General features: G+C 48.2%; 1 protein-coding gene across 1 annotated transcript; it reads left to right on the top strand.

The window, feature by feature from the left end:
* Positions 1–8,141: 8,141 nt before the first annotated feature.
* On the top strand, positions 8,142–9,698 carry AKAW2_60726A (lysine N(6)-hydroxylase/L-ornithine N(5)-oxygenase family protein; the record flags this gene model as incomplete). The annotated part of the gene is made up of 2 exons (XM_041692884.1): positions 8,142–9,007; positions 9,065–9,698. The coding sequence occupies 2 exons, from the start codon at positions 8,142–8,144 to the stop codon at positions 9,696–9,698; spliced, it is 1,500 nt and encodes a 499-aa protein (XP_041546224.1).
* Between the last annotated feature and the right edge of the window lie 1,800 nt (positions 9,699–11,498).

Genomic DNA, 11,498 nt, shown 5'->3' with positions numbered 1-11,498 from the left:
CGGTTAAGGTTGGGGAAGGTGGATAGTCGATGGCTGGAGAGAGGACAGGTGATGATGGGGACACAACACACTGGGAGAGGTTGGCAAGGAAAAAAAAAAAGAAGCGAATGAACATAGTGGTCAGTTAGGTGACCACGACTAGTAGTTTACTAAGGTGGTCTACTAGGTACTTAGCGATTCTATCGGCAGGATTTGAGTGGTTCAGGTTCAGGTACCCAGCCAGTTACGCCTTGGGAACCTCGATGTTTCTGTCGCACGCGCGACTCTCGCGTCGTTTGTTGTTGTTTGTCCCGCTTCTTTAGGTTTAGCGCCGGAAGTCTCACGCGTCTTTTTTCCCACCCCCAGGCAGGGTTCGCCCCTCCCTCCCCGTGGATCATACGATTACAGCGATTACAGACCGCGTTAGTTACCGTACATATACACACACACACACACACACACATTTACTGTGAGGCCCCTTTACCACACTTTACAGTGAAGCAAGTTTAAGCCCAAGTTCACAAAATAGCAGCACAGAGTTCTAAACTTTCTTCTAACCTATGTTTAGAGAATTAAATCTTCCTTTGTTGGTCTAAATTTTTGGTTGGCTGACTAGCTAGCCTGGCTTGGATGATGTTCAGGCATCCATCCCGCGGTACTAGTACTAGTAATTTCTCCCGTACCGGCTCTTTCGCTCCAAGACAAGATTTCGGGTTCTATCCGCCATCGCCCCTCCCCCATTGTTAAACAATATCATATCGATAATGGTTGATAAGAGCACCGCGGGGGAACCGGATCAACTCATTTATCCTGCTCCCTTGCATTTGCGCCAAAATGAAACCAAAAATTCGAGTATTCGCTTGGTTCAATTCGGCCACCAACTATGAAACGCTTTAGGTTTTGCCAGGCTAAGAGCTGCCAATCTACTAGTTGGTACGATGTAGTAGTAGTAGTAATCTTTCCCTGAGTTATTGCCACCAATCCTTTTCTGCTTCCATGGAAGTCTCGTGCTATATCCACTAGTAGTATCTACAGTATGCCAATAGAAAGATAATAGTGGCAAAGATCTCGTCAGTGTGAAACTATTTCGTCTTTTTCTTCTTCTTTCTCGTTTGTTCTGGTTTTATCTCAAATTGGTCATTGTCGATTTCTCCACACCTTTCAACTAGACTTGAGTCAGGCACGGCGCGGCTTAGGCATCTTTTTGGGTTCCGACGCCCCATCTTCCCGTGCTTCCATCATCCTTCTAGTTGTTCTCTAGACAACTTGCAGCATAGGCGTAGTAGGCAGATCCTCTACCTCATAACTTGCCACTTTGACATAGGTAAACAATGTGATTTGTACCTAGATTCCAGGGTAACCAACAAGTCTCACTCACGCGTTTGTTTACCACGCTGTCGCCACTATTATCTCGAGAGGCCCAACTTCAACCCTACGGTCCAAACCCCTCAGCACCACGTGTTGTCCCTCATTGTCGACGTGTCCAAATCGAGAGATACTGACGTCGGACGGCCCCCAATCGCAGATCATAGTCTCAGGTGGATGGATACCCCTAGTACTTACCGTTTCTGTCGTGCAATTCCCAGTATGATACATACCACCAACTTCCTCTCCATAACCCCTTCGTACATACGTCATAAGATACTCAGTCAACCGACCTTGACGTACCCCGAATATGATGGATAACATCATAATTTTCGACATAAGGCGTATACCCCACACGACCTCCATCTAGATTGCCAGCTTCCGTGCTCTAGCGTCTGAAGGAATGAAACGGTCTCGTTGCCTCAGGCGACTGAACTTGCAAAGTGATCATGGGTAGACTTATGTCCTGAGCCGACAATCGGGCATTGATGACGTTGGCTTTGCTCTCATACCAAATACCTGGATCTTAACTCGATTTTCCCTAGGATGTTTCTTTTCTTGCCCCTGGAGTATTCTGCGCTATCACGATAGTAACTTGCTGGTGTTAAATGGTGTTGTTGGTAAAGCGCAGAGTTAGTCCGCTCGAATGATAGCACTATGCCCAAAATATATAGTAGCGCAATCAACAACCACAACTGAGAGTATTACCACACAACGAGCCAATGTCAACACCTGAACCCTTCCTTGCACATACTAATCTTGCGTGAAAGTCGCCTTAGGCACTATTTGATCATGGTCATAGGCAATTATTTCGCAGATCCAGGCCATTACTCCAACCCTTGATTCGATTTATTGGATTTCATCCATCCCTAGAAGTCCAAGCGTTTGTCGACAGCATGACTCAGCAATCTTGCATAGATTGCATGCAGTGATCTTATCCCTTACGCCGAGCCCTTAAGACCCCATAACCTTTTCTGCAGCCACTTTGGCCGTTTCTCGGCGTGGTCCGTCCGCAACATCTTCGACTAAATCGGTAATTGATATCGTATAACTGCATGAACCCCAAATCTAATCTTGTCGCCCATGATCTACATCGCCACGGCCATTATTAGCTGAATATGACATGTCTCATCAGTAGCTGAGGCTGCGCCAAATCCCGATTTTGCTGCACGGGATGCTCGATAGTATTGATTTACCTACCCTGCAATCGTCCCTCAGCCATCCAGATGTTCGGAAAATCGTAGTGGCTTGGTCTATTGGGTCGGTGAGTTAGCAGCAATACCCCCCAAGGAGCATCAATGCACCCGCTCAATCCGGCATGTAGCAAACGACATATTGTGGAACTCTATAGCTGTGTGAAACAAGTTCTGGCCGTTGCGGGATTATTGCGGTCGCATTAAGCGTTCACCAGTATTTGAGGAAACGGATACAGAAGAGACTGTAGGTCTAGTGTTAGGTTGTCCTACTACCATCGTACATGTTCATTCAACATGTTTAGTTTAGCCGGGCTTGTTTGGAGACTCTTTGAACATACAGCCTTTTGAGGATTGCGGGATATCCTTAGCTGTTCGTGACAAAACAAGAGCATACTAGTTGTTCTGCTAGGAAACAAACGAGGTATAGCGACAATATCCTGGGCTTCAGAGTCCATTGTCGCCAGCACACATCTGGACTTTTGCGTAAGGTGTTTAGCATCGGGGCTAGTGCAGAGAAGCAAGACCTGGATTTGTGCGTCAGGTTCACTTTTACGGTTAATAAGCCACAAACAAAGCTGTAGCCATCGGTAGAATGCTTCGTTGAATGGGGCTCAGTGATATTAGTATCTCCCATGTTCCCGCCGCCCAAGTGGAGGTTTATTCTCTGAGTTGACTAAGATGAATGCCGTCGCTTTCATTTGGTGTCTGGGAAAGACTTACTTAGTACAACTAGAAGATTGTAGATGCTTGAACCGAGCACCAAGTTATGAATAGCAAGTTCCTGAGCTTCTCAGATGTTATAGATACAGAAGGATCCCGAAGGTGTCTAAGTGCGCATCTACGCCCATAACTTCCTATTCTCCCATTCGGATATTTGAGTATGTCGGAGTATACGGTACTGTGCATCAGAATGACAGCAGCAAGAGCATGCAATCCATGCTTCTATCCCGCGTGTAATAGAAAAGTCTGCAGCAAGGGGACTGGAAGAATGCGCTGTGCAAGCGCATGCAGCGTACAGACGGCGATATTCATCAGACAGGCAGGATGGAGAATTTAGATTGAATAATGTTCGGAGTTTTACCATGACAGATAAAGGGAGTGTTTCGATTTAACAAGCGTGGGGCTCTGAAACCATGCATGCCAATGTTATGGTAGGTACTGCAAAGCTTTCATGCAATGACGGTGCTGTTGGGATGGCTGTCCAAAGATAGTGCTAAGCTTGCGCAACTGCCTTTACAATAGATAGGCAGCTGCACTCTGGATTCGGACGTGCTCTGGCAGTGTGTTCCATCTTCTCGAGGCACGACAATTCTCAGAGGTGTGATACAAGTTCAATGGGATGTTTCTTCAGGAAGCCCCTTCAGTTTCAGAAAGTATCATCTCACACTAACATAAGCGCAATATTGGTATAGGCTATTTTCGAGTAATTGAGCACGAGGGATGACTGGCGTCGCTGTTGAAATACAGATATGACCCTTAATTCTTGTTGCAAGCAGCTTAGGTCTGGGATACTGTGCCATGGTATACATGCGAAGTTTGCATAAGAGTATTCTCTCAGTGATGATGCCTTGTGGTGTGACTTTGAAGTACGTCGGACCAAGGCATCGGTACACTTCCCTCCATCCTAGACGGCCTGGTAGTTGATTTAGATAACATGTTTCTGAAACCATGCAAAGGGCTGTTGGCCATATATATTGAAGGCTCTTACATAGGTAGCAACTGTCTTATGATTGAGAAGACTCCCATGCTTCACTACATTCTATTGTGTCATGGTCACAGTGGTGTACCCAATGATCATCCCTCGAAGGCTAATCCCAAAGGCCTTCACGAATTACTGTACAGGCCGCTATATCTGCAGTATACCGGTGGGTTCGTCAAAGTGCAGGCTGCACTATAGGGTACATCATATGAAGCGATTGCGTCACCCAGATACGCCCCACGAATATAGGATTGCATAATCATTAGGGCTTTTCGAACAGGACTGTACTGTGATATGACGATTGATGATGACTGAGCATAGTCTTGCTGGGTAGCGAGTATTCTCATAGTCTCTGCCTAAGATGCGTGCGGCAGCTCACATGTAAATAAACGGGAGAGGGATCGCCTTGAGTAACTGATTTGTCGAGTTGTGATACATGGTATACTAGTATCACTTGTGAGGACACTTGGGTGGCTTTCTAAAGCACCGAGTCTCATTTGTGTGCTGACAAGAGGAAAATCAACAAACATATTGATTTCTATCAACTACCTTCTTGGGGGACCCACCATTACTACTATGTAATAGAAGCAGGAAGCGAGCTCCATAGATATTCTCGCGGAAAGTGAGATCTCCTACAGTGACATTGGTTTGCATCATCTGAGAGAAGGTATGTCTATCATTTCCTTGGTAAGAGATGGGGGTTGTATCGAATAATCTATCGTGCGGGGGCACGGCCAGTCAGAGGTCGCGTAATATAAGCAAATCTTATGGAAGAGGGGAAATACCTCAAGGAACAAGTGGTGGCTGGAGAATGCCATTGAAAGAGGGATGTTGCATTTGTTCCTAACAATGGCGTCTGATCCTGGCATATTGGCACATGATTCGAGGCTGAACTAGACCAAGATACCCAACCTGCTACCCCAATAGCGTGGACGAGGTTAGCTGCCTAGGTAGCGTCTTGCACGAGCCAACCATGGTTTAGATATTCATAAGCTCGAGGCTCGATTATGGCGGTAAATAAGCGGACTCTCTCGTATGATGAGGGGGGCCTGCTGCATTGGAGTGGAGACAAAAACAAGGTGAGGGTCGACAGGCTCATGGATCGACTTCGGACATACGTAAGTAGTACTAGGTACTCGAAAGAGATTTACCACACGATCAAAGGAGCAAGGTACCCACAAGTACACAGCAGCACTAGTAGTCGAGGCAAGCGCTGGAAAATGAGTAAGACCTAAACTGCGATCGGCCAGCCGAAGCTTCGGGCAAATCAGTTCATAGTTATAGTCATCCAGTTTTAGCCTTGGCCAGTGTCGACCCACGCTTTCAAATATCTCTTCGTCAAATGAAAATGAAAGTGCACAGGACCTAGGCCAAGTAATGGAGAAAGTAAGATCGTCCATAGTGGACTCCAATTCAGACAAATGATCCCTGTTCACGTCCGAGTCCCAAAGGAGGGGGATTTTGCGGCGGGGTAACCGTGCGGGCCATGATGTTCCCATGTCATATACGCACTACAAGGTCTGGCGATCAGATGCCTCTATATGTTTCAAGTGTAAAAAGAAGCACGTGCTTCAATGTCTGGCACTGGTAAGAATTGCTCATTTGTTACTGGTTCAATAGTAAAAGTGTTGTGAGAGATACCCCCCCCCCCCTCCCTAATAAACTCCCTCTGATAAATTGTGTATAGACGGGCAGCACTTGGGTAGTCACTCCAAGTGAGACAGTAAGTATCCACCACATTGTACTAGAGTAGAAATGCTTGCATGGGGCTATGAGACATCTATCGAACAGGGATACTTACAACTTCGTATTGCTGTGGTGTGGGGGCGATGGAGGGGGGTTCTTTTTTTTATTTCCTTCTTTCCTGCGAACCGTAGATTGTTAGGGCGAAGCCGGTGCGAAGATCAGGGCAGCAGTGAGCTCTCCGAAGAAAGGTAGGGCATAGCATGGTCTAAACCGAGTAGTAGATTAGCAATCCGTGATATCTGGTAGGTCCAGACAACAGCCGAAGAAGCAAATCACATTCAGGTAGGCCCCCTTGAGACCAACTAACGTATGATCAGCCAGCAAAGATGGGCACCGCAGACTACTAGTCTTGTTTCGACATGTAGATGATCTTGGTCATTCGAATGATCATTCGGTGTAGGAAGCCCTCAGAGAGGTGAAGGAATACAGTCAATTTCTAATGGAGCTTGCCGCATTCCGTACAGATTGCGATCTTGCATGCGTGTGTGGGACACCGTATCCATGCGATCACTTTCTGCTGAGGCCCGCTGACCGGCAAACCTTACTACTGATCGCCGACATGGAAATGCTGCGGGAAAGGTTTCCAATGCATGGAGTGGTCCCTGGATGTTCATTTGGGGTACGCCACCAGTCCAAGGTTTGGGGGTTAGCATGAATGTTACCCCCAATGGTCACCGGGCGGCCTAGGGAAACATGGGAAAAAGGAGAGATATCGTGCGACCCCCAAGAGAATGGCGGCCAATAATCTGATTCCTGGCCGGCTTCTTGACGGACAAGAGACTATACTCGGTTATGCTGGTCTTCAATTGTGTTGAGGGAAAGCTTATCAAGATTGGTACCTGAACAGTCTAAGCGGCCACAGGAAGTAATGTAAGTTGGGCGTCAATACAATACGGATACCGCCCTTCAGCCCAGTTTTGAAACGCCGTGAAATTTCCCGACATCGGGCGACTGCGGATCTAATCTAAGCGTCCATCATCCCACTTTTCCTGGACAATTGCACACCGGATCATGCTGCGGGGCTCCCATGGTCGGCTCTCGGGGCTCGGAGACTGAGTAGGCAGCCTGGTTTATTGCTTGCTTTCTTTGCTTTTTCAAATCCCATTGAATCATTCAAGGGTATAGCTGGCTCAATATGCTCGGATGAATTGTCACTGGGGGTGATGGTAATGGTAATTGTGGCGTGATCCTCAACTTCCCAGAGTGCAAACGGATCTGGGGCGAGGAAAGGCAAGAAAGGGAGGGGCTACGGTTAGCACTTCGTTTACAAGTTAAATCCACAGGTGGCTCTTCTGGGCCTGATCAAACATCATCTTATCTCCGAGGGAACTGCCATATATGCCTGAGATTTCGACATATGGCGTTTGGATTTCTTCAGTTATACTACTAATATGTGAAGACTCGCCTTCCCTTATAAGATCAACGCTGAGACACTACCAATCCCCTCTTGGATAACCTGCTTGACCAAGCTTCAGTGTCGTCAATAGTCTACTTGTTATACGTACTTTTACATCGCCAACCGGCAAGAGCCTCGGTGTCCCAGCATCAAAACAATACGTAAAAAAGAGGAGCAGCAACCACGTTTCTCATGTAGCAGGTGGTGGAACCGAGGAGTGCCTATCAAATAGGCCAATGCCGGCCCGCTGTCAGAAGAACCACCACCGGCTAACTGCTCTTACTCGGTGGTCTGGAAAAAACCCGTCCTTACGGATCCGCTGCTTCAGGAAAAAAAAAAAAAAAAAAAAAAAGAGGGCTCGGCGCTGATACCCTTTTCTTTTTTTACGGTCGTCATACTTTCTGAACATTTTTAATTTTTTTTAGTCGAATTTACTCTTTTGGTACCTTGATTTTTTTTTTTATTTTGTTTTATTATTATTATTTTCTTTTCTCTCTTACGGCGCAAAGGTTCTCCAGTGTCTACTAAGTTCGAAGCTACTGTCCTTCCCCCCCCCATTCTGTTTATCCACCGGGGGATATAACTACGACCATCGCTCCCACCATTTGCCGCGGTTCTCTCCCACTTTCGTTCAGAATCCCATCATTATTGCGTCTTCCTCCCATCTTCCTGCTCCCCGAACTCTGAGCACGGAACTCCTACCTCTGCTTTCAATCATACCCCTTTTTACTTCTTTTATTCTCCTACTAAGCTTGCATCAATGGAACCTGCGGTACGGAAGCCAGAAGTGAGCTTCCACAGCCAACGCAGCATGCCCTCCAAGCAGCAGCGAGTGCCCTCGAAGCTGAAGGCCACCCCCAGGGATGAGCTTCACGACCTGCTTTGCGTGGGTTTCGGTCCTGCCTCTTTGGCGATCGCAATTGCCTTGCATGATGCTCTGGACCCTTGTCTGAACAAGTCTGCTCCTGCGCCTGGATCGCAGCCCAAGGTCTGCTTTGTCGAGCGCCAGAAGCAGTTCGCTTGGCACTCGGGCATGTTGGTCCCTGGTTCCAGGATGCAGATCTCTTTCATCAAGGATCTGGCGACCCTTCGTGATCCTCGCAGCAGCTTCACCTTCCTCAACTATTTGCACCAGAAGGATCGTCTGATCCATTTCACGAATCTGGGGACGTTCCTTCCGGCCCGCTTGGAGTTCGAAGACTATATGCGGTGGTGTGCGCAACAGTTCTCCGATGTCGTGTCTTATGGAGAGGAAGTTGTCGATGTGACTCCCGGAAAGACGGACCCTACCAGCTCGGTGGTCGACTTTTTCACCGTCCGCTCTCGCAACGTTGAGACGGGTGAGATCATCGCGAGAAGAGCGCGCAAGGTGGTGACTGCACTTGGTGGCTCAGCAAAGATGCCCCCAGGCCTGCCCCAGGACCCCCGCATTATGCACTCCTCGAAGTACTGCACCAACCTGCCCCACCTGCTGAAGAACCCGAACGAACCCTACAACATTGCCGTGCTGGGAAGTGGCCAGAGTGCTGCTGAGATCTTCCACGACTTGCAAAAGAGATACCCCAACTCGAAGACAACACTGATCATGAGAGATTCGGCTATGCGGCCTAGTGACGACTCTCCTTTGTGAGTATAATACTTTTCGCACTCCCATCATGTTGCGACTAACAGCGAAAAATATAGTGTGAATGAGGTCTTCAACCCCGAACGTGTCGACAAGTTCTATAACCTCTCTGCCGAAGAGCGCCAGCGTTCCCTCAAAGCCGACAAGGCCACCAACTACAGTGTGGTCCGCCTTGAACTCATTGAGGAGATCTACCACGACATGTACGTCCAGCGGGTCAAGAACCCCGACGAGAAGCAATGGCAGCACCGCATCCTCCCCGGACGCAAGATCACGCGAGTCGAACACCATGGACCTCAGAGTCGGATGCGGATTCACGTGAGGGCGACCAAGGATGGTTCGGACAGCCTTGTCGGCGACGGCAAGGAGACACTGGAGGTGGATGCACTCATGGTAGCGACCGGCTACTACCGCAACGCGCATGAACAGCTCTTGAGCAATGTGCAGCATCTGCGACCGGAGGGCCAGGAGGAATGGAAGCCGAGCCGGGATTACCGGGTCGAGATGGATCCCAGCAAGGTCAGCCCCTATGCTGGAATTTGGCTGCAGGGCTGTAACGAGAAGACACACGGACTGAGCGACAGTCTTTTGTCGGTGCTGGCAGCACGCGGTGGAGAGATGGTGGAGTCGATCTTTGGCGAGCAGCTTGCGGGTGCAACGGTGCCGGTCACGAAGTTGCGCGCTATGCTGTAAAGGCTTTTTTGTCGGATCGGAGACCCAGGAGGGGTTCCGCTTTCTAGACGCGTGAATGATGGCGCTAGGGCGGGCATTTCTTTCTTTGCAGTAAAAGAATGCCCCGGAAAATGAGCGTGCATATCCCCAAACAAATTGGTAGGGGGTGATATCTTCTTTTGCGATCATCTACTTGACTGTATCTGTGCTCAATTCTCTGTTTCATTACCTATACTTTGTTACTATTGTTACTACCCCATCATCTGATTCCCCAAGTACCCCATTGCGAGTTATATAGCCAGCCACATTGGAATTGTATAACGAATAGAGATCGGAATGCATCAAGTCTGTCCTTATTGATTAAATTTCACCGCTCATTGTGTTAAGGCAGAAGGCCATGCAAATTGCGCACGATGCTTTTTATTTAGCCTGCTACAGATGTTATTCATTCTCCTCAAACTTTATCCGCCCCCCCTGACATGCGCCTGTAACCGACAGGGGGACGAGGATGAGTGCCTAGGAGGGAAAAGAGAGTGGGCTGGTCGCACAACCGCCGGCCTAGCACGGACCCGCTGACGTCAAGCGACCGGACTAATTGGCCCTGACCAAATTAACCGCCGCCAGGAATACGCAACGAGGAAAAATTGGTGTTTCTGCACTTGAACAGACACAAGGGGAAACAAGTGAGGGAAATATTCCCAGGAGGAGGGTCCAAGGAAATGAACACAATTGTCAATTGGACTCCGAGCAAGAAGAAATTGAAGCGGGTGGACATCCCTGACTCGCTGGCGCTCAACCTTGGTTGAGGGTCGGGGAGGGATTCTGATAATCTGATCAGATAAAAATTTTCGCACGTTATCTGATGGCGCCATCCCCCAACCGCATCAGCGCCCATCGCCGAGCCAGGCGCGCTGCTTTTCCGCTGCGGTTCCTGCTTTCCACGCCCATTCGCTGCCAGGGGACCACTTCGGTGGATGAAGAGATCCACTCACTGATTGATTACGATGAGGCACCATGCAGATTGATCCGTGTGGTCTCGTTTTTTTTTCATATCCACCCACACGCACGCACACACTAACTTACCCTCTCGCTTCGGTATACGGGTTACTCAATTAGATTGCTTTCTGGCCCCCTTTCCCCGACCATAGCTGCCACCAGCCCTTCTTATGTCTCGGTTCCCGAGGGATTTTCTCGGACTTAAACCTATACCGGTAGCATTAAAAACGGACCTCTCCGAAACACATCCAACGAGAAACTCCCAGTCAGTTTTGATCGATCAGGTAACAGCTTGATCAGTGATTGATAAATTCTTAGCGGCCCCGCTTTTTCCCTTTCCTTCGTTCCCACAATACCAAGGCCCTAGGGACTTGGAGGTGAGGGAATAACGAAGACAGCAAGGAAAATAATGGAAAATAGAAAGAAGAGATAAAAAAAAAATAATAATCACTCTGCTGTCCGGACCGGCTAGATAAGGAGACAATTCCGGTGTAATGGTCAGACCATGAGGAACAATTGCTGCCGTAATATTAACCTAGCTAGTAAGTAGCTATACACAGTACGTACTTTCCTGTCTGTCTGGGGTGTAGCTAACGCTCAACTGGCGGAGAAGAATTCGAATCTGGCAGTCAAGGCAATTACTTAGCCCCCTCCTCTCCTACTCCAGGATTTGTTTTCAAACTCAACTACCTCCCTACGTATTTATACACCACGCTACTTCCTACTTTCTCAAACATCTGAAAGACGATCTGTCGATGAATCTCGTATTGTTGGATAATGCAACAATTGATTTGAACAACCTTTGCTGCTACTGGCGCAAAGACA

The sequence above is a fragment of the Aspergillus luchuensis genome, chromosome 6, assembly GCF_016861625.1.
Source record: "Aspergillus luchuensis IFO 4308 DNA, chromosome 6, nearly complete sequence".
In the NCBI taxonomy this organism is placed as follows: domain Eukaryota; kingdom Fungi; phylum Ascomycota; class Eurotiomycetes; order Eurotiales; family Aspergillaceae; genus Aspergillus; species Aspergillus luchuensis.
The sequence above is the reverse complement of the archived record's forward strand: the minus strand, read 5'-3'. Positions and strand labels throughout refer to the sequence as shown.